This window comes from Leptonychotes weddellii, chromosome 8 (assembly GCF_054177405.1).
Source record: "Leptonychotes weddellii isolate Sample4059 chromosome 8, ASM5417740v2, whole genome shotgun sequence".
NCBI classification, from domain to species: Eukaryota; Metazoa; Chordata; class Mammalia; order Carnivora; family Phocidae; genus Leptonychotes; species Leptonychotes weddellii.
In genome coordinates, this window is record NC_138376.1 from 44,157,720 (window position 1) to 44,180,804 (window position 23,085).

The 23,085-nt window shown below is 40.2% G+C and overlaps 1 protein-coding gene and 1 pseudogene across 1 annotated transcript in view; both read left to right on the plus strand.

Annotated features, from left to right (window-relative positions):
* The first annotated feature begins 5,243 nt into the window (after nucleotides 1–5,243).
* LOC102732479 (eukaryotic translation initiation factor 4B pseudogene) lies at nucleotides 5,244–12,453 on the plus strand (annotated as a pseudogene).
* Nucleotides 9,223–23,085, plus strand: part of PRIM2 (DNA primase subunit 2) — a 258,314-nt gene continuing 244,451 nt past the window's right edge. Inside the window, exon 1 of the mRNA XM_081827578.1 lies at nucleotides 9,223–9,244. Coding sequence (XP_081683704.1) covers nucleotides 9,223–9,244 — 22 coding nt within the window. The remainder of the gene's footprint in view (nucleotides 9,245–23,085) is intronic.

The window sequence follows — 23,085 nt, forward strand, 5'->3', positions numbered from 1 at the left end:
AGTTATCTGTAGACTTTCAGTATAATGCAAGGTTGGATAATTCATAAATGCTGTGCATCAGAGACTTGGTATATACAGTGTCATTAGGCAAAAGATGGTGTACATAGAGAACATTGGGTTCTTTCTCCTAATACCCTTTGAGTCATTTAAAAATGATTGCTACATGCACCAAAACCCATAAAATACCTAGGAATAAACCTAACCAAAGAGGTAAAAGATTGGTACTCTGAAAACTATAGAACGCTTATGAAAGAAATTGAGGAAGACACAAAGAAATGGAAAAACATTCCGTGCTCATGGATTGGAAGAACAAATTTTATTAAAATGTGTGTACTACCCAAAGCAATCTACATATTCAATGCAATCCTTATCAAAATACCACCAGCATTTTTCACAGAGCTGGAACAAACAGTCCTAAAATTTGAATGGAACCAGAAAAGATCCTGAATAGCCAAAGGAAGGTTGAAAAAGAAAACCAAAGCTGGAGGCATCACAATTCCGAACTTCAATCTGTATTCCAGTGCGTAATTATCAAGATAGTATGGTACTAGCACGAAAACAGACACGGAGATCAGTGGAACAGAACACAGAACCCAGAATGGACCCTTAACTGTATGGTCAACAATCTTCAACAAAGCAGGAAAGAATATCCAATGGAAAAAAGACAGTCTCTTCAACAAATGGTGCTGGGAAAATTGGACAGCCACCTGCAGGAGAATAAAACTGGACCACTTCCTTACACCATACAGAAAATAAATTTAAAATGGATGAAAGACCTAAATGTGAGACAGGAATCCATCAAAATCCTAGAGGAGAACCACAGGCAGCAACCTCTTTGACCTCGTCCATAGCAACTTCTTCCTCAACACGTCTCTGAAGGCAAGGGAAACAAGGGCAAAAACTGAACTATTGGGACCTCATCAAAATAAAAAGCTTCTGTACAGCGAAGGAAACAATCAATAAAACCAAAAGGCCACCGATGGAATGGGAGAAGATACTTACAAATGACATATTGGAGAAAGGGCTAGTTTCCAAAATGTATAAAGAACTTATTAAACTCAACACCAAAAAATAAATAATCCAGTTAAGAAATGGGCAGAAGACATGAACAGACTTTTTTCCACAGAAGATCTACAAATGGCTAACAGACACATGAAAAGATGCTCAATATCACTTATCATCAGGGAAATACAAATCAAAACCACATTGAGATACCACCTCACACCTGTCAGAATGGCTAAAATTAACAAGTTAGGAAACAACAGTTGTTGGTGAAGATGTGCAGAAAGGGGAACCCTCTTACACTGTTGATGGGAATGCAAGCTGGTGCAGCCACTCTGGAAGACAGTATGGAGGTTCCTCAAAAAGTTAAAAATAGAGCTACCCTATGACCCAGCAATTGCATTACTAGGTATTTATCCAGAGGATACAAACATAGTGATTTGAAGGGGCACATGTACCCACAGTGTTGATAACAGCAACAATATATCAACAATAGCCAAACTATGGAAAGAGCCCAAATGACCATCGACTGATGAATGGTTAAAGAAGATGTGGTGTATATATACACAATGGAATATTACTAAGCCATCAAAAAGTATGAAATCTTGCCGTCTGCCAACAACGTGGATGGAACTAGAGTGTATTATGCTAAGCAAAAATAAGTCAGTCAGAGAAAGACAAATACCATATGATTTCACTCATGATGTGGGATTTAAGAAACAAAACAGATGAACATAGGGGAAGGGAAGGAAAAATAAGATAAAAACAGAGAGGGAGGCAAACCATAAGAGACTCTTGACTATAGGGAATAAACAGAGTTGCTGGAGGGGAGGGGGATGGGGGGATGGGCATTAAGAAGGGCACTTGTGATGAGCAGTGGGTGTTGTATGTCAGTGATGAATCACTAAATTCTACTCCTGAAACTAATACTACACTGTGTGTTAACTAATGTGAATTTAAATAAAATCTTGGAAGAAAAAAAATAATTGCTATACATACATATATAATAACAAAAAATTATAAGAACCTCAGTTGTGTAAGATAAGCTAATAAAATTTGGAATACTGGAATTTTATTAAAATGAATAAGTGCAGATTTTGGTCTGATTCTTTATATGTAGTGCGAGTGGTTTAGGGGTGTGTAGAGATAGTTCCTAGACTGACAACTGGACAGTCCCTGATCATGGGTTATTTTCTATCTCCCAGAAGATTAAAACAATTTATTGTGTAATAGCTTTAAAGGGTAATAGAATGCTGTGGGTTTTGTAACTACTTAGACCAATAGAATTTGGTGGAAGTGACACTGTTACCAGTTTCTGGGTGCAGACCTTAAGAAACTGGCAGCTTCTGCTTCCTTTGTCGGACATACTTTCTTTGGGAATCCTGAGATGTCATGTAAGAAGTCTGACTAGATTTGCTGAGATCTGCTTGCTGGAGACGTCTGTTCTGAAGCCTGGCGTAAACTGGCAGCTGCCATACTGGAGAGGCCACGTCTCAGCACTCCTCGACATTCCCAGTGGAGCCCAGCTGTTTAGCCATCTCTGCCACGGTGCCAGACATATGAGTGAAGCCATCTTGGACTCTTCAGTCTTTTCATCAGCTCAGGACCCCAAGTGACGTCATTTGATGCCACATGGAACAGAGGAATTGTATCCTTTCTGAATTTTTGACCAACAAAATTGGGAGAAAATAAAATGGTTGTTGCTTTAAGCCGCTAAGTTTTAGGGGTAATTTATTATGCAGTGATACGTAACTGGAAATGGTAGCTAAGCTAGAGCTTCTGACTTCTTAAATTTGAACAGAAGCTGAAACAGTGTACCCTAAATGCTCTAAAACAACTCTACCATGATTTGGAAAGACTATGAAACGTAATGAAAATTATGTAACTCAGAACTATGGTTAATAGTATGGAAAATGAAATTCTGATCATTAGGTAAGTAGAGAAGGTAACTCTGAGGGAGTTCAGATTACTCAGAAGGGAGAGAAATGGGAACATTCTTGATTAAATGCTTTCCACTTTTCAGAAGTTTGGTGAAGCTGCTTCAACAGAGTTAGCTGAGAAGTTTATGGCTTTTTAATTTTGAAGAGATGCTTGCTGCATTTCTGAATCTTGCCGGGAGTCTGAGAATCCTTTGAGGTCTTCTTGATTTCCAGAGAGACCTTTTTATGTTTCAGGACCCGGGAAAGAGCGGTAATAAGGTATAAGGTAGTTGATGTTTTTAAACAGTGTTCTTACCCTCTCATGAGTTTGCCAAAATTTAGAGTGGTCCAAATTAATGACTTCATTTCAGAGTATAGATTGTGGAGAGTCCTTTTTGCTTGCTACACTCAGTTTAGCCAAGAGATGGTGAACTAAGAGATATGGTTAGGGCTCTGTGTAGGTGCTATGGGGGATTTAAAGCACTTTCTTAAATAGAAAGGGTTATAAATAAGAGAGTAAAAGCAATCATAAGTTATACAGGCTCCTTGATTTTTGTGTGCTGTTTTGAAACGGTTGCAGATTTCTATTTTCTTTTTAATTTTCAGCATTTAATGGTTTGTATTGGTTCTCAGTATGTGGAGTTTGGATTATGGTAGTTAAGGGAGAAATTCTAATTCATATGGAAAATCTTGGAAATGATCTCTTATTGAAAAACTGAAAATGGATCGGGGCGCCTGGGTGGCTCAGATGGTTAAGCCTCTGCCTTCGGCTCAGGTCATGATCCCGGGGTTCTGGGATCGAGCCCCGCATCGGGCTCCCTGCTCCGCGGGAAGCCTGCTTCTCCCCCTCCTTCCTGCTCGAGCTCTCTCTATCTCTGTCTCTCTCAAATAAATAAATAAAATATAAAAAAAACAAAAACAAAAACAAAAAAAACTGAAAATGGATTAAAAAACCTTTAAGTCCAGGGAAGCAGGAGAGTAGAGGCCTAATAAGGCCTAATAAAACTTTTTTGTGTTGGCATACACATTACTGCTATTATAACACTTTGCTTATGGAACAGGAGAATCAGGGATAAATGTAGTACATATACAGCTGTTTGAATTTCCTGCTAAGCTTTCTGGATTCCTTAAGCTATATCACTTTGGGGTTGTAATGATCTTACTGGAGGCAAGAAACAAAGTGAACAAGATGATTCTCATATATGTGTCCCGAGGCTGCTGTTATTTATTTCTACAAAATAAAAATAATAATTTTGTCTTTTTTCTTTTTTGGTAACTCAAAGTTAACATTAGCAAGGAAGATATAGATAAGGAACCAAGTGACTGGTATTTTAAGAGATCAATGTCAGGATCATTACAGAGAACAACATAATGGCTCTAGAATGTATGAATTCAGTGTTTTCTCTTTTCGCAATTTTGAGCATATAGAATGGAAATGGCCACACTTAGGTGGGGTAGGAGTTTAGCTTTGGAAGGAGAAGCTTATACTACAATATGGGTAAAATACATAATTACAGTATTACAAGAATGAGGGCTGTTATGGGGAGGGTGACATGATTATCTGTTCTTCAAGGCAGAAATGAGCTCTTTTTTCCCTATTTCTGATGTAGAGGAGTAGAAGGAGAGCTGTGACTTGATGGCATACAGCGGAGTGGCCTCTGTGTAGTGCAGCTAGTGCTGCTTCCCCTCACGTCTGGTGTTGGCAACGCTTGATAACCGGATGTCCCTGAATAACACCAGCCTTTCTCGGTGGTATCATGGCTGCTTCCTGTATTTGAATCCATATTTTCAGTGCAGATGAAACACATGAATGTTTTAGGAATGGAATTAGAGATAGCACTGTAAATTGAGGTAGGAGTATAAGCAAGGGAAGGAAGCTCTTGATGGACTTTGAAGTATGACAAATGGATGAGTAGCCTCTTTCTTCCTTGATGGAGGGTAAATGTATAAGATGATGGGGAACGCTTGTCTAAATCCCTGTCAGCGTCAGGAAGTGGCTTGGAGGGACTTGAATCTACCCGCCTCTTTCCTACTAAGGTACCCAAATTAACACAGTTTATAGAAAGTGTGCTTGCTATGCAGATGTATCTTTAAGCTAAGTCCCTAGCTTACAGAATTCTACTCCCAGGTATATATGACATAGACAATGACATAGCTACTGATGTCCTTCATAGTACTTTATACTTAATATTTGATAATGCTTTATGTATATCCAGCATTATGTTCTGCATTATGGAGGATTTATAACATTTGTGGTTTGAGAGAGTAGAAAGAGACTGTTTTCATGAAACAGAGAACAAGGCAAAATAATCACATGCCAGAATGTTTGATACAGTCTCTAAGAGTTATGAAAAAGTAAAGAGGATATTGCTACAGACTGGATTAATCTAGGAAGGCGTCATTGAGCTGACAGTATTTGAACTGAATCTTAAAAGATAAGGCAGAAAGGGGGTAGCAGAGCTATTTGGGTGGGTGGGATATTGTGCCAACTACACCATCAAATGTTTGAATAATTTTCTGAGGAACTGAAAATGTTGAACTGGGTCAACAGATAGGAAACCTTTGTCAAAGCCATAAAACTGCTTTCTAATATTTTCAGTTGCAAACCTATGTATTTAAACATTTCTTGGAATAAATACCTCCTTTCTCTTTACCCCAGGCAGGAACAATAGCTAGTATTCTCACTGTTTGAATTTCAAATAATATAATGGAAATGTAAATTTAGTAATAAGACTTGATTTCCCATGGCCTGTAAGAGAAAATGATAACAAATCAATTTGACTTTATTTTACTGTGCTCTTGTTTCATTCTCCATTTGCTTGAATAAACATAGATGCATCATTGGTCCATACTGACTTTTTTTAAAAAATTTTTTATTATTTAAGTAATCTCTACACCCAGCATGGAGCTCGAACTCACAACCCCAAGATCAAGAGTCGAATGCTCTTCTGGCTGAGCCAGCCAGGCACCCTGAGTCCATACTGACTCTTTTTTTTTTTTTTTTAATATATATATTTATTTATTTATTTATTTGAGAGAGAGAATGAGATAGAGCATGAGAGGGGGGAGGGTCAGAGGGAGAAGCAGACTCCCTGCTGAGCAGGGAGCCTGATGCGGGACTTGATCCCGGGACTCCAGGATCATGACCTGAGCCGAAGGCAGTCGCTTAACCAACTGAGCCACCCAGGCGCCCCCATACTGACTCTTAAGCAAGTTTCAGCCTTTCCTCCCCAGGCAAGTAAAGCCATATTTTTGTAATCTGCTGTTAGCTGCTTAACTTGGAAAGCTTCAGTTTTCACCATATCTTTCATGAATTAGAGTTTGGCTGCCTCTCTTCCATTCATCTTTAAAAAATGTCCAAAGTGCTATGTAGTTTAAAAACTTAGAACCAAGTAAAGCTGAACAATTTTCTACTGGGCTACATTGTAAAAATGGAAAAGGAAAATTACTTTCTTTTGTTTTTTTTTTTTGAAGACATTTGCCAGTTGGAACCTCAGCAAAGATTGAGTTTGGGAGGCCTTTAATTGTGCACCAAAAGGTTATTGCAGAAGATAACATAAGGGAGATGTCATAAAGAAGAAAATTTGAATCTCAGTAATAGAAAGCTGTGTGAAGAAATAGGCATTCTGCCAATTAACTGGGTGCTTGAAATAGTTTGGAATTAAAGAAACAGTTGCAAATTTCAAACACTTGATTAACTTAGTTCATAGGGAAACTGGTGAGTGGGGAACAAACTTCCGGGTACAGTAGTTTTATTTTTATTTTAATTTTATTTTATTTTTATTTTTTTATTTTTTTAAAGATTTTATTTATTTGACAGAGAGATAGAACAAGTACGCAGAGAGGCAGGCAGAGGGAGAGGGAGAAGCAGGCTCTCCGCTGAGCAGGGAGCCAATGCGGGGCTCGATCCCAGGACCCTGGGATCATGACCCAAGCCGAAGGCAGCCGCTTAACCGACTGAGCCACCCAGGCGCCCCCCGGCTACAGTAGTTTTAAAGCAGACTTACTATTCATTGCAGTTTTGCTCCAAAATGTTTAGTTTTTATAAAGTTTAATAATGTAAAATCAGAAGAATTGTTAATCTGATATTTTATGTTAAACCATTGAAATAAAATTCCAAGTGTGTTTGGGTGAAATGAATTATAATCATAGGAGTTCAGTCTTGAACTGTTGACTGTCTCAGCGGTTAGTAAATATTTCCGAAACTGGGCATAGAGTGATCATGAGTGTGTGTAGGAAGGATATCCAACAAAGCATATAAATGGTACCTGACCCTTGGGTCTTCTTATCTGTTGAGTAGTCATGACACAATTATATAAATAACCAATTAATAATAAAAATTTATGCGTATCAGGGAGATGTACAGGAGAACATTAAATGTTCATCTTTCCATAAATGTCCAGCTCTTCTTATGTTGCATTAGTTTGAGGTGAAGTAATTTCTTTAAGGTTTTATTGCTATACTACTTTTATCTTTTAGGCATTGTCACACAAACCAAAAAGCAAGAAAGGAGATTGCATTCTTTACTGAAAGGTATTTTTGCTGGATGTAGAATTTTAGGTTGGCAGGTTCTTTTTCTTGCAAGATTTTATTTTTAAGTAATCTCTACACCCAATGTGGGGCTCCAACTTACAACTCTGAGATAGAGTCGCATGTTCTACCGACTTAGCCAGACAGCCTTTTTTTTTTCTTTAAAGATTTTAAGGTAGGTGCTTTTCTTTTAACATGTTTAATATATAGAATTTTTCTGTCTTCTGCTTCCATTTTTGCTATTGAGAAGTCAGCTGATAGTCTACCTGTAGCTCCCCTGAGAATAAGATAGTCACCCTCCTATCGTGATAGCCCACACTGAGATACCATGGATCTATATGGGGGCCAGGATCGCTATGAGGACTGAAGCAGCAGAGATTATGGCAGAGAGTATGATTCCAGGATAGGCAGTAGCAGAAGAACATTTGGTAGTGGGTACTGTATGGATGACAACTACAGAGGAGGTGGGGACCGCTATGAAGATGGATATGAAAGATGAGATGATCGGTCATGGAGCTCCAGAGAGGATTACTCTCAGAATAATTACGGGCATGATGATAGAGGTCCTCCTCCCCTCTCCCCTCCCTCCAAAAAAAACAAACTGAATGTAAAGCCTTGGAGTACTCCTAAGGAAGATGATTCCTCTGCTAGCACCTCCCAGTCCACCTGAGCAACCTCTGTCTTTGGAGGGGGAAAGCCTGTCGACACAGCTGCTAAAGACTGAGAAGTAGAAGAGTGGCTGCAGAAGGAGCGGGAGAAACTGAAAGGCCAGCTGGATGAGCCAAAACTGCAACAATAGCCTTGGGGGAGACACCCAAGCTGGCGAAGTGAAGAAATTCAGGAACAGAACAGTCCTGGGCAGGAAGTGAGCCATCACAGACTGGGACCTCAGCCACAGCTGGGAGAAATGCAGGAAAGAGAGAGAGGGAGAAGTCTCTAGAAAATAAAACACTCAATAAGGAGGAAGAGTGTCCCTCTCCAACTTCTAAGCCTCCCAAACCTCAACAGTCTCTAAAGGTAATGCCAGCCCTTCCACCAAAGGAGAGTGCTTGGGTGATGCGAAGTCCTAACCCTCCTGCTCGATCTCAAAGCTCAGACACAGAGCAGTAATTCCCACAAGCGGTGGGGGGAAAGTAGTTCCGGATCAACCATCTGAGGAAGGAGCAGCAAGGAAAGATGAAAATAAAGTAGATGGGGTGAGTGTCCCAAAGGGCCAAAGTGGGAGCTCCAGCTGCAGTCCAGGAAATGGAGGGAACAAAGACCACTGGAAGGAGTCAGACAGGAAAGATGGCAAAAAGGATCAGGACTGCTCATCTGCACCAGCCAAAGAGACCTGAAGAAAATCCAACTTCCAAGTTCAGTTCTGTAAGCTGATATGCTGCTCTCTCCGTTGGTGGTGAAGATGAGAATGAAGGAGAAGATTATACCAAATAGACCTCTGCATCCTATACTTTCTCCAGGTCTCTTCACCCTGGAATATTCGAGAGCAGATCAAACCTCTTTCCAGACAAGACAGTAAAACTCACCATCTCCTCGAGACCTTTCTTTGAAAAAAAACAAAAACAAACCCGAAATGAAATGAAATTCTTTTGCACACTGCTGCAGACTTTAAAATATTGAAATAACTGGAGAATTGCTGGTGTAGCCAGAGAGAAAGAGACTTACAGCTTTTCATGGAAAAGTTGTGCGTTTTTATGACACATGCAGTTGCCTGTGTGATTAGTGCCGGGGAGGGGGTGGGGAGGCCTCCATTTAATAAAATGGCGGTGACATGATGCAGTGTATGGAATCCGGTTGGGCAGTAGGGCAGGCTTAAGGAAGAGTGTGAGATTTCTTTTTATTTTTTATTTTTTTTTAAAGATTTTATTTATTTGACAGAGAGAGAGAGACAGCCAGAGTGGGAACACAAGCAGGGGGAGTGGGAGAGGGAGAAGCAGGCTTCCCACAGAGCAGGGAGCCCGATGCGGGGCTCGATCCCAGGACCCCGGGATCATGACCCGAGCCGAAGGCAGATGCTTAACTGACTGAGCCACCCAGGCGTCCCAGAGTGTGAGATTTGTACCTCTTAATTCTTATTATCCTGTTGTGACATATATGAATTCTCAAACTTTATCTGAATAAATTTTCCATCCTTGGAAAGGTAGGTTTAGTTTCTGAAGTTGTTTTTGTCTCCAGGAGGCTGCCTGCCCCTCCTCTTAGTTAATTCTGAGTTCCTGGGACCAGCCTGGGGGAATTCCTTCATTTTTACCCCTCAGGGGGGTAGTGGGGAGGGACTCTATCGGCCACTAAAGAATAGGACTGCTTGGTGACCAAAATAAGTGAGAGAATCGTGGTTTGAAAAGAAGCTGTGGGGAGGTGGCACATTATTTTGCACGAGTGATCGGGGGAGCTGGTATGACCAGTGGTGAACACTGGGGCAGAAGGCACTTGGGGGTCGTCTTGTATAAGAAAGGGTTTTGCCCTTTGTTAAACAGCATCCCTTCTGAAAGTTCTGAGATTTTGGACTGTTGAGATCTCGAAGCTTTAAAAATCCTGTCCTGGTCTTATGTTCCCTCGTGCTACTCCTTGCTGTTACCTCCCAAAAGGCAGTTTCTGTTTAAATCACATACGTGCTCTAGGCATTCTGTATTAGCCCCAGGGAGCAGAAGCAAATGAGGAATCACTGCTTTTCTTCAGGAGATCTTGGCTTTTTCATGTCTTTGACTCTCACTCCTTCCCTCCATTCCTATTCTACTTCTCTGACCCCTTTTATACAGCAGAAAATTCTGGAATTAATGGCCTTAGGTAGTGAGTGAGGGTTGATAAATAGGGACAGGTAAGTTGTGAGCCGTTCTTACAACCATGTTTGGGGCTTTTGTTTTTGTTTTTACACGTTTCCCTCTCTCCACGGAAATCCCACACCAGTGTTTGGATTTATAATGTGGCCTCAACCAATGTGTGGGTTTATTTGTTTGTTTGTTTTAGCATCCCTTGAGAGAGAACAAATGATAATGGAGAGAACTGTTTAACAAGGTCCTTGTTTCTCTTGCAGCATATTAGCTGAACTTATGTGCTTTTATGTGCACTTTTGTATGGTCAGCCTAGTAGACAGTATCCTTATGGGTGTTATTGGTACCTGCAGAGAAAATGACACCTTAGTCTCTTGTTTACAAGCCCTTCTCCCATCAGTCCTAGGTTAGACCCTGCCTAGCCCTGCAGACATGTTGGTTTATGAGTGCTGTAGCAGTGGGCATAATGAATCATTTACCCAGTGGACATAAAATACCACATGAAGAACTTTAAATAATTGGCTTGGATTGGCCAGTAGCCAGGAAGTGGCTTTCAGAGAGAGATACCCAAGGCTGAAAGTTTTTTTTTTAAAACTCTTTGCTGTAGAGGATGAAAAGGTAGGGTTTGCCTTCTTCAGGTCTACTCCTTCCAAATAGTTGTGTCCAAAAAAAGTTGTTTTTTCCCACTCCCCTTTCCTGCTCCCCTTCCCCCCCGTTAAAACAGAAATGGGGTTTATGTCCTGCTCCTTAATACATGTAAAATTTGTACAAAATATCTTCTATGAAAATGATTTGTAAACTGTAGACTTATTACCTGGGAGTTGTCTTGAGATGTAAAATCCCATCCTTTGAGTTGTGGGTTTTTCTTTTTGTTGTCTCCAAAAAAATCTGATCTTTAAAGTTCAAAAAAAAAAAAAAACCAAAAAAACACCAAACACAAAACGCAGCCACCTTGCTTGTTGTCTCCTTTTAAGATACTCTGATTCACTTCTCCTTGATTTAAATGTTCTGTTTATTGAGCAGTGGGATTCTTTTTCTCACGTTTCACTAGGCTTCTTGAAACTCTCGATTGGTGCTCTTGTCCTTATTCTTTATTCTCTGCCTGGGATTCCAATCCAACGTATTTTAGATCTTCTTAGTTGGTCCTTCACGTCTCATTCTAGTATCTGCATTTTCCTTTGTATTCTTTATCTGTTGAATTATAGATTATTTCTCTTGAACCATTTCCCATTTTATTTCTCTATTCTGTTTTGTCAGTTCTGCTGCCATTAGGTTTTAAATTTTGGCTATTGTAATTTCTAGAAGTTCTGTTTGGTTCCTTTAAAGATCTGCTATGTTAGGGGTGCCTGGGTGGTGCAGTTGTTTAAGTGTCCGATTCTTGGCTTCTGCTCAGGTCATGATCTCGGGGTCATGAGATTGAGCCCCATGTTGGGCTTCCCACTCAGCAGGGAGTCTGCTTGAGATTTTCTCTTCCTCTCCCTCTCCTCCCCCCCCCCCACTCCCTGTGCAATTGCTCGCTCTCAAATAAATCTTAAAAAAAAAAAAAGATCTGTTAAATGGATTTTTGTTCTTTGCAGTCAGTTTAAAATCTGTTGTTGTCTTCTGTAAATGTAGATTGCTTTTTAATCTGTGTCTGATAATTCTAAGATTTAAAATTTGTGTGGTCTGTTTTTGCTGTTGTTTGTGCTTGTTTTTCACTCCTGTTTTGTTTCCTTGCGTGCCTGGTTATCTTTAACTGATTATTGCCCTTATATAGTTTTTTTGGGGGTTCCCAGGATGAGTGTGCTCTCCTCTGAGAGGTACTCTATTGGCTTCTCCCAGGCTTCTGGGGGTATTACTTGTCAAGGACTGTTTTTAAACTATATTTAAGGATGTGGCTCCCTGGCCCATCAAAACTGTGGATGTGTGCCTGGAGTGGCTAAGCTTCTGAAAGACTTTGTTTTTCCTACTTTTTTCTTTTCCTGACTTGTCCAGTGCCAAAACTGCCTGCTTTTCATTCTCCTGTGGTTGGGGAAGAGATGGAGGGTCAATTCTAGTTCATTGGTTCCTTGAGAATGTCGTCCTTTGGGGTCCCAATTTAATGTAGGAAGGGTCTCCTTTGGGATCCCATGTTTGGCAGGCTCTAATCCTTATCTTTTCACTTTACCCCTTGAGGCTGAGGATCTGAAGTACAAGTGGATGCCATTGGCTGATGCCTTCTGGGCAAAACTGGCTTTGGTTCTCCTGGGCTTAGATTTTCCTCAAAAAAGGGCAGTTCCTCTTGTCAGTTTTTTAATTCTTGCAAACTAATTTTTTATTTTTTATTTAGTTTTATTTGTTTGAGAGAGACCTTGCTTGTGGGCACGTGGGGTGAGGGACTGAGGAAGAGAGAATCTCGAGCAGACTCTGCGCTGAGCACGGGGCCCAACTTGGGGCTTGATCTCACCACTTCGAGATCATGCTGAGCCAAAATCAAGAGTCAGATGCTTAACTGACTGAGCCCTGAGCCACCTAGACGCCCCTTGTAAACTAATTTTTAAAAAATGGTTTATCCACCATTTTTCATTATTTTCACTGAAAAGTAGGTCTGAATAACATAATTAGAAGCTGCCTAATGGCTAGGTCTAGAACCCAAGGGCCTGCATCTATTGCTGTGCTATTGGAGACGCAGCGAACTCTGCGCCTCTCCTCCCCCCAGCGTATTCTTTGCAGCCTCTGTCCAGACAGAATACTGACTAGGAGGGAGGATGGGGTCTAATTTTTTTAAAAGGTTAAGGGGTGCCTGGATGGCTCAGTTGGCTGGGCAGCTGCCTTCGACTCAGGTCATGATCCCAGGGCCCTGGGATCGAGCCCCATGTCGGGCTCTCTGCTCAGTGAAGCCTGCTTCTCCCTCTCCCTCTGCTGCTCCCCTGCTTGTGTGGGCTCGTGCGCTCTCTCTCTCTCAAATAAATAAAACCTTAAAAAAAAGGTAAAATAGGGCGCCTGGGTGGCTCAGTCGGTTGAGCAACTGCCTTCGGCTCGGGTCATGATCCCAGGGTCCTGGGATCAAGTCCCACATCGGGCTCCCTGCTCTGCGGGGAGCCTGCTTTTCCCTCTCCCACTCCCCCGCTTGTGTTCCCTCTCTCGCTGTGTCTCTCTCTGTCAAATAAATAAATAAAATCTTTAAAAAAAAAAAATGTAAAATAGCTTCATAGCTATTGTCATTTATTTGATGAATTATTGTATGCTCTGATTATACATTTTTAGTTTTCTGGAGTTTCATTATATTTTTCAGAATATTTATTTATTCTTCTTTTTCTTTGTTTTTTCAGTTTGAATATTGTCACCCTCCATAGTTTATATATTCCGGTTTGTAAACATTTCACCAGGTATTGTGATGAGAGCTGGGAATATAATAAGTATAACAAACTTCTTTGTGCTTAGGTTCATATAGCAAAGGAGATACACATATAAATGCTTATAGTATAGTACATAAGTACTATAATACCACATGTTCAAGCACAGAAAAGGAAGTAGCTTTTACTGAGAAAATCTGGGGAGACTTTGTAGAGATAATGTGTTAGCTATATAGACATTTTCCAGTAGTAACAGAGGGTACAGAAGGGCATTTCCGATATGGGAAATAAGTGTAAAGATACAGAGATAAAAGCCATGGTGTGCTATGGGGAGTGCACATAGATTGATAGAATTGGAGGATGAAATATATTTGGGGATGAAAATTAAAACCAGGAAGAGTTAAAGGCCTGGGGGTGGGGGGAAGAGACTGATGGATCCAGGGAGCCTGTGTAGTGGGGATGTGGAGTAGGTGAGCAGGGAGGGTGAGGAGGTATGGTTGGGGGGAGTATATGTATGTTGAGGGGTGGGGGGGTAGTTGTGAATGGGGCTCTGACCTTGGGAGTGAGCTGCCGAGGTAGAGTGTGAGTGGGCAGAATTTGCCAAGGACTGTAAGACTGGTGTTGAGGGGATCATCCATATGGATGTATCTGTCTTTTAGGGCAGTGGCAAGAAGGTGGATGTTACAGTGTTGACAAAGTTTGGGTTTGGGTAGTGTCTGTCCCAGGTTTAGCACTGAAAGCCCTATGTCTTGAGAAACCCCTAATCCTGGGAAAACTGGGATGGTTGGTCACTATAGTGAGTGCCAAAAGGGCTGGATGAATTTGAGGCAGTTCATGGTGGAGAGCAGTCATCTGTAGGGGGAGGTACTGGCCACAATGGAGGGAGAAGGGAGGAATGAGTTTATTTCCATTTACGATAGAGCTCTGTTCTCGGAGGCAGCAGAGGTAGGGGAGCATTCAGAAAGAGGTTGAGCCTGTGGGGGTTGGTTACTATAGGACAAAGTAGAAAATATTTTGGAATGTGTTCAACAGAGGGAATATACAAATGAATGAGGTGGATAGATGGGGGTCAGAGCTTAATCAAATGAGAAAGACTGTAGGATCACTGGTAGGTCTCCAGAGGGGTCTATTTTTTGGGTATCCACTGAGAGTAAGGATGAGAGACGTAAATGAAAATAAATGAACAAAAGATTCATCGATAGTTTTGGTATAAAGTTGTTTCAGTTCTGACTCCAGGTGTCTACCAGGCTTTTAGCCTCCTGGTTGGAATAGAATAATGCATATACTCTTTTCTAGTTGACTTTTTCCACTGTGCCTTATTTCTCTAAGGTTCCATATTCTTATACTTAACTCATTGTCATTTGTAGTGTATTTATATATTAGGTCTCAGCAATAGAGCAAAGTTTTTTTTTTTTAAAGATTTTATTTATTTATTTATTTGAGAGAGAGAGAGAGAGAGAGAAACAGCATGAGAGGGGATAGGGTCAGAGGGAGAAGCAGGCTCCCCGCCGAGCCGGGAGCCCGATGCGGGACTCGATCCCAGGACTCCAGGATCATGACCTGAGCCGAAGGCAGTCGCTTAACCAACTGAGCCACCCAGGCGCCCTAGATCAAAGTTTTTAAATAAATTTTCTTAATATTGCTGTTTTGGTGTTTAGTATCAATGATTACACAGTATTTTGTTTATTCATTGTTATTTTATATTTTGCTATATTATTGCCATTTTTCTAGGCCACAGCCTGGAAGTGACTCAGCCTATAAACTGGCCACTGAGTCCTGTTTCCCAGTTCAGGACTGAGGTGTGTGTGTGTATGTGTGTGTGTGCACGTGTGTGAGCCAGAGAGAGAGAGAAATTGATTGATTGATTGAGATTGGTTAATTAAAAGTGACTCACTTCCATCTTCTGTGCCTTTATGTGGCTTCCTAGGTTTCCTGCCTTTTAGGAGCATGAAGCTTTTCTCAGTAAATCTTAATGCTATCAATGCTGCCTGGCTGGGGTGCCTGGGTGGCGCAGTTGGTTAAGCGTCCTACTCTTAGTTTTGGCTCAGGTCATGATCTCAGGGTGGTGAGATCAAGCCCTACATCAGGTTCCGCACTCAGCGTGGAGTCTGCTTAGATTCTCTCTTCCTTTCCCTCTGCCCCTCACCACTGTGGGCGCGCGCTCTCTGTCTCTCTAAAATAAATAAATAAATCTTTTAAAAAAAAATGCTGCCTGTCTACCCTGTGCAGTGCTGTTCTGTAAGCTTCAGCTAAAGCCAATGCCCTAGCAGTGCTGTTGGTCACTTGCAACTCAGTTTATCTACAGTTGTCTGAGTAGACAGTCTGAGGTGGGTTCTGAAAATAGGTTCCCGGGATGGATCACCTGTTGGCTCTCTTCCACTTTAATGAGTGTGCTTCCTTTCATTCTGCCCATCTCTCACTCATGTAAGCAAGGCTAAGCATCGGGCTTGGGGGACATTGAGGCCCTTACAGACCTTTCACTCTTCCACTGCATGCCAGAAACCAGGCTCTTTCCTCTTGTGGGTAGCTGCTGCTTTCAGATTTAATTGTTAGTAGAGTCAACTTCTCTTCTTTTATAAGGTTTTGCTATGGTTAAATAATACAGTTAATTTATAAGGTAGCTGTGTTATCTCTTGGCTCTGTACTTGGCTCATAGGAGATGCTGAAGAAATATTTGTGTGATGGGGTGGGATGGGGTGGAACGTATCTGGCAGATAGTAAGTTTCTGGTCCTCTTATGTCCAGCTCAGGAATTACTGCTGTTTTGATTTATTTAGGAGACTTTGAAGAATTCTTGTATAAATCACCCAGTTTGGTGGGGTGGGGTGGGGGGGATAGAGAAAGGTTTTCATGTAGAAGAGAAGAAATGAGCATATGTATAAGGAATTAATCTTTCTCTCTAGTATAAATTTTAGTATATTTAAAATGTGCCTATGTTATTAAAAAAAAGAGCAGTAATTAAGTAACCAGACGATTGATTTTTACATTGATCAGCTAGGCAGAATTACTGAGATATCAACATATTAATTAGAATCTCAGGGTATTAAATTATTGTTTGCTTTCTAACTGAATGTTTCGAATGATTATAAATGACAAAGAATTTGTAAGTGACATAACATACCATGCTATCAATTTTGGTTAACTAACACAGTGATAATTATTTCCTTTTTTTATTTTATTTTTTTATTTCCTGTTTTCTCTGTTTCCTAAAAATTCCTAAAAATGTACTGATTATTAACAATTTATTTTTCATTTTTTTCCTATTATATGGCTCTCATTTATACAATTAAATGCAGAAAGTATGTTTTAAGAATTGGATTGTAGGGGTGCCTGGTTGGCTCAGTTGGAAGAGCATGTAACTCTTGATCTCAGAGTTGTGAGTTTGAGCCTCACATTTGGTGTAGAGATTGCTAAAACATAATAAAGTACAAAAAAAAAAGAATTGGATTATAAATAGAAAACATTTTTTTTTTTTTTTAAAGATTTTATTTATTTGACAGAGAAAGACACAGCGAGAGAGGGAACACAAACGGGGAGTGGGAGAGGGAGAAGCAGACTCCCCGCTGAGCAGGGAGCCCGATGCGGGACTCGATCCCGGGACTCCAGGATCATGACCTGAGCCGAAGGCAGTCGCTCAACCAACTGAGCCACCCAGGCGCCCAATAGAAAACATGTTTTAAACTAACTTTTATTTTAGGTTGATAAGTGTTCTGGTTATTTATTAGTATGTAACAACTACCCCCAAGTCTAAAATAACAATTCTAAAACCTAATATCAAAACTTAAAACCAAAACCAAACTCTAAAACAATAACCAGTTTATAATATTTCACAATTTTGAGGGGCAGGGATTCATACTGGGCTCTCCACAGCGCGATTTTTCTGATCCACATGATATCACTTGGGGTTACTTGGTTGGCAACTAGTCTGGTGTAGGTCCAAGGCAGCTTTACTCACATGCTCAGTACTGAAGTGAGGACCTGTAGAAGGCTGGACTCTGTGGGGATCCTCTTCATGTGATCCTGAAAGCAAGGACGTTAGACTTCTTTGGTGACCCAGGACTTTAAGAGAACAAGGCAGAAGCTGTCAGTCCTTTCAAAGGTCAGGCATGGGACTAGCATGGCATCACTCGTGCCATATTGTTAGTCAAAGCAGTCTTAGTCCAGCCCAGATCAAAGGGAAGACAGATCTCAGTTCTTAATGGGTAGAGCTTAATGGGAATGTCAAAGAATTTGCAGCCATTTTTAAACCCCACAGTAAGATTAATAATAGGTCACAGTGCATTTGAGAAACACAGTGCCCTTTATAGATCACAATACTTACTACCAATATAGAACGATATTTATTAGAAATAGTGATAGCAGTACTGGGGCACCTGGGTGGCTTAATCGGTTAAGCGTCTGCCTTTGGCTCAGGTCATGATCTCAGGGTCCTGGGATCAAGCCCCGCATCGGGCTCCCTGCTCAGTGGGGAGTCTGCTTCTCCCTCTCCTACTGCTCCTCCCCCCAGCTCGTGCTCTCTCTCTCTCAAATAAATTAAGGAAAAAAAAAAAAAGGAAATAGTGATAGCAATATTAAAAACCAGGATGTTTGCCTTCACTACTTGTTTTAGCCACAAATTTTTATTTCATTGTAAAAGAAATGATTCTTAATTGTTTCATTGTACACTGGATATTTTAAACAGTCTTTCTATTAATTTAATTGTATTAATATTGTTGGAATTGTTAACATGTCTTTTTATCTGCTAGTGCAGGTGTGTTTCATTTTCAGAAAAACTAATACTTTAAATCATTTATTTACATGTATTGATGTCATGCCCCTTTCCACAAAGGAGTTGAGGTGACTTGCAACAAGACACATAGGACAGATCTGTATCGAAGTAAAACATAAATAACAGTGGATAATGAGGATCAAGAAAAACAGTCAGTAAATGGCATCACCATCTGCCCAGTGGCTAAAACTCCAAACCTAGGAGTCTTTTTCTTCATCCTCTTCATTAACAATCTGTCCATCTGTTCTACTCCAAAATATATTCCAAATCTGTCCACTTGTTTTTCGTCCCAGTGCTTCTCTGGTTTAGGCCACCATCATCTTTTCCCCAAGTAGTTCCCTTTCTTCCACTCTGATCCCTCTTACCATTCCTTCTCTGTTCAGCACAAGAATCGTCTTAAAAAAAATCACAGTGTAAATCAGATCTTGACTTTCCTGTGCTTCACACGTCTGTTTAATGCATTGTTCTTATTATAAAGTCTATCTCACCCTGGTCTGAGGGCTCTGTCTGCCTCTCAGCACCTCTCACGCCACCCTGCCTGTCACTGCTCTCCATCGGCCTTCTTTCTCTTGCTCCATCCTTTTCCTCCCTGGTAAAACAACCTGTGAGGACCTTTGCACTAGTTCTTTCCTCTGGTTGAGATACTCTTGCCACAGGTTTTGCATGGTTGACTTGTTTTCATTTAAATGTCATTTCTTCAGAGACTAATTGACCATGCAACCGAAAGTATAAATCCATCCATCCATAGCGCGTCATTTTGTTTTATTTTCATCGTAGATGGCTGCCTGATAATTTCTTGTTTATTGTGTATTGTCTGTCTCATTAAAATGTAAGCTTCATGAGAGCAGTTTTGTTTTGCTTATTTGTAGCTGGATCCCATCTTCTGGAAATGGTGCTTGGTACATAGTTCTTAGTGTTTTTAGAAAGAATTCTACATAAAAAAATCAAATGTTAGAACTGATAGTGGTATTTCCAGGATGTGATAGATTTATTTTAGAAAAGAGGATTCTTGAGGTGCCTGACTGGCTCAGTCGACTGGTAGAACATGTGACTGACTCTTGATCTCAGGTCTGTGAGTTTGAGACCCATGTTGGCTGTAGAGATTACTTAAAAATAAAATCAAAAAAAAAAGGAAGGATTCTTTCCTGGGACTTACTCTTTAGACTGGTGATATGCATCAAAATCACTAATGAATCTTTAGATTCATTATACACCTAGGCTTCATTCTGAGGTCTCGGAGGCACCAGGAATCTGTAATTTTGAAAAGCTCCACTGCAAATCTGATGTACATCCTTATTTAAGGACCAGGGTCTGAGAGAGAAAGCTGTGTGGATGCAAGTAGAAAACTTCTGGCCAACTATTTAGAAACATGATTGAATATTGTTGATGTGAAGTTTATAGACAAAATCTCTGGGAGCCTTATTTATATCTTTACTTTAGAGGCCATTGTAATAGACTAGTGATTCCAAAGTGGTGTGCTTAAGATGATCATTTGGGAGTGTAGGAAGGAAATAATTCAATTTATACAGTTTTAATCTCATTCCTTTTACATTTTGGAGTGGGGGGTAAGGAATGTTATGAGTACATAATGTACAGTAATGTACATAATTTATAAAAATACATGTAGTAGAAGTATGTGCTCCAAATATTTTATTGATCAAAATGTGGGATCCAAAGAGCATAGCGATCACTCTGCTAGTCAGGATAGGTTACACAGTGGTAACAAATGATCCCTAAATCTCAGTGACTACTAAAAAGGTTTGTTTCTTGTTCATGCTCTGTGTCTCTTGTGGTGCATATTTGGCCCTGCTCTGTGTCATATTGATGCTGTGACTCAGATTGATTGATCAGCCATTATCTGAAATTTCACCAGTTGCTGTGGCAGTGGGAGGAGAGAATTGGGTAAACCACATGCTTATAAAGTTTTTGCTTGGGTGTGACACATGTCACTTAGATTTCATTGGCCAAAGCAAGTCACATGGCAATGCATGAGTCCAGCAGGTAGGGGATGTACAACCCTCTCTCAGTGAGGGGGTCTGCCTAGGGTGAATAGCAATGCAGTCTACACAGACAGCCTCTTACTTATTTACTCTGTGGAACGTTTGCCTCACCAGAGCTCTGTTTTAATCTCCTCTTAGGTGTGCTGGCAGAGCGAAACTGCTCTCCCAGTTCCTGGTTTGATGGACAATATCAAAAAGAGAAGGTTACCCAGGGTGCCTGGGTGGCTCAGTTGGTTAAGCGACTGCCTTCGGCTCAGGTCATGATCCTGGAGTCCCTGGATCGAGTCCCACATCGGGCTCCCTGCTCGGCAGGGAGTCTGCTTCTCCCTCTCCCGCTCCCCCCTCTTGTGCTCTCTCTCTCTCTCTCTCACTTTCTCTCTCAAATAAATAAATAAAATCTTTAAAAAAAAAAAAAAAAGAGAAGGTTACACAAAGCCCAAATCCTTAATTGTTAGTAAGACAGCATGTAAAACAGTATAATTATAAAATATAGAAATAAAGCTCTACACAAACTGTTAAAGCCCAGTAATTTTTGCTTGACAAAAAGATATATACCATTATACCATATGCCATTTGAAACATAGAGGTACTGACTGTTTGGTGACTGGGTATGGATTATAGATATTGAGCTGTGGGGAATTGTGAGTAGTGGTGGAAAGAGAAGAGCTTCAAAGCTCAAATGTCCAGGGCCTTTGCTAATTGAAATCAGAGTGAAGGTTGAGCATCTCTGGAATAGTAATGGAAGTTACTGAGGAAATGTGATTCCATTTAGAACAGTTTGCTTATATACCTCTTTTCAGGAAGATGTTGAGAATACTCAAAGGTTATTTTAGATATTTGGGTTTTTTTTTTAAGATTTTATTTATTTGAGAGAGTGAGAACAAGTAGACAGAGCTGCAGGCAGAGGGAGAGGGAGATGCAGGCTGAGCAGAGAGCATGATGCGGGGCTCAATCCCTGGACTCTGGGATCACAACCTGAGCTGAAGGCAGCCGCTTAACCAACTGAGCCACCCAGGGGAACCTATTTTAGATATTTGAAATAAGTCAGTAGCAGTTTATACTAATTAATAAAGTTTTGTAAAATCATCCTATATTTTTCGGTGAGAATTTTCTTACTTTGGCCATTTAAATTTTGGTTATAACTAAATTGATAAATGAAGATTTAGAATGTGTGTGACAAATGGATGAACTTTTTAATTCACCAAGGAAAAACCGTATTTACTGAAAGGCTGTAACATAAGCAATGACATGAATTTTAGATAGAGTGCCGTGTGTTTTGGAATGCACCTGGTTACTTTGGGTGAATGATTTAGAAACACATTGAATTCCTTAGAATTTTATTCATTATTTCTAATCTAAGCAAGAGTAGGCAATTTTTTTTTTTTTTTGGGAGGGTACTTTTTTTTTAATTAAAAATTTTTTTAAAAGATTTTATTTAAGTAGAGTGTGTGTGAGCGTGAGCATGGGGAGGAGCAGAGGGGGAGGGAGAGAAAGGGGAATGAATCTCAAGCAGACTCCATGCTGAGCGCAGGGCCCAAGGTAGAGCTCAATCTCATGACCCCGAGATCATGACCTCAGCCGAAACCAAGAATCAGACGCTTAACTGACTGTGCCACCCAGGCGCCCCTGGGAGGTACATTTCAATGAAAGAAAATCTAATTACGTTCTTTTTTTAAGTAAGCTCTACACCCAATGTGGGGCTTGAACTCATGACCCCGAGATCAAGAGTAGCATGTTCTACTGACTGAGCTAGCCAGGTGCCCCTTTATTACATTCTTTAGTACTCTAGTTTTTATTCCAAAAACTTTTGAATAAAAAAAGGTTAGTCTTGACTCTTTCTAAGGCAAAAGACTATTTGAACAAGTATGTCTTATAACTTACTGTGTTGTATGACCATTAAGGTGATGTATGCTTCTACTACTTCCCTGATATTTATTAGGTAAGCAGTTAATTGCTTGTAAATACCTGTGGTATTGTTAATACAAATATTTGAGCTGAGTTTCGGAAAGGGGGAGATACTGTATTACCGTGGAGAAGTACTAGCATTATATATTGCTGTGGGATTTGTTTAGTTAGAACCCAAAAGAGTCTTAGGAAAAACATCTGTATGTTCAAAGATACCTATTTCTTTGTTGCTGTAATCAGTGATTATAAAAGGGCCCTGGTGGATTAACATACCTGAACTTCAGTTTTGTCAGCTGATTCAGTCAAAACTATTTTGGTAAAAAACAGTATATGCAGTCAGTTATGATTGCCTTCATTAATGGTGAGGGGAACAGGCCTGTATATTAGAATTTTATTTAAATTCAAGTAAGTGTTCATTAGGCAAATTCAAAATCCATTTTTATTTTGAATTTATCTTTTTATATTTCCAGTTGTAAATTCACTTAAAAAATAAAACTTTGATGAAGACGTTAAGATTTCTTCCCCTTTCATCGTATCTCCCTGATCAGTTTCTTACTTTATCAGTTGCTGTTTGAGAATTACAGTTTGACTCTAAAACTGGTCTAAAATATAGTTGCCTTTGCTCAGATTCTCTGTGGTGTGTATCTGGTTGTGCATTTGAGTTTCAAAGGATTTTCCTTATGGAGTGCAGAGGAAAAGGTAGATAGTCAGTTAAACAGAGGCATATATGAAGAAAAATGCTGAAGCAGAATAATCTGGTGTTAGCTCTTAGGAAAATATGTGCTATTGCTAAGCCTCAACTTAAAACACTGTAGAATGAGTGTAGATTATATATAATTTGGGCTGTGACACCCTTTAAAATTTTTACCTATAAGACTTA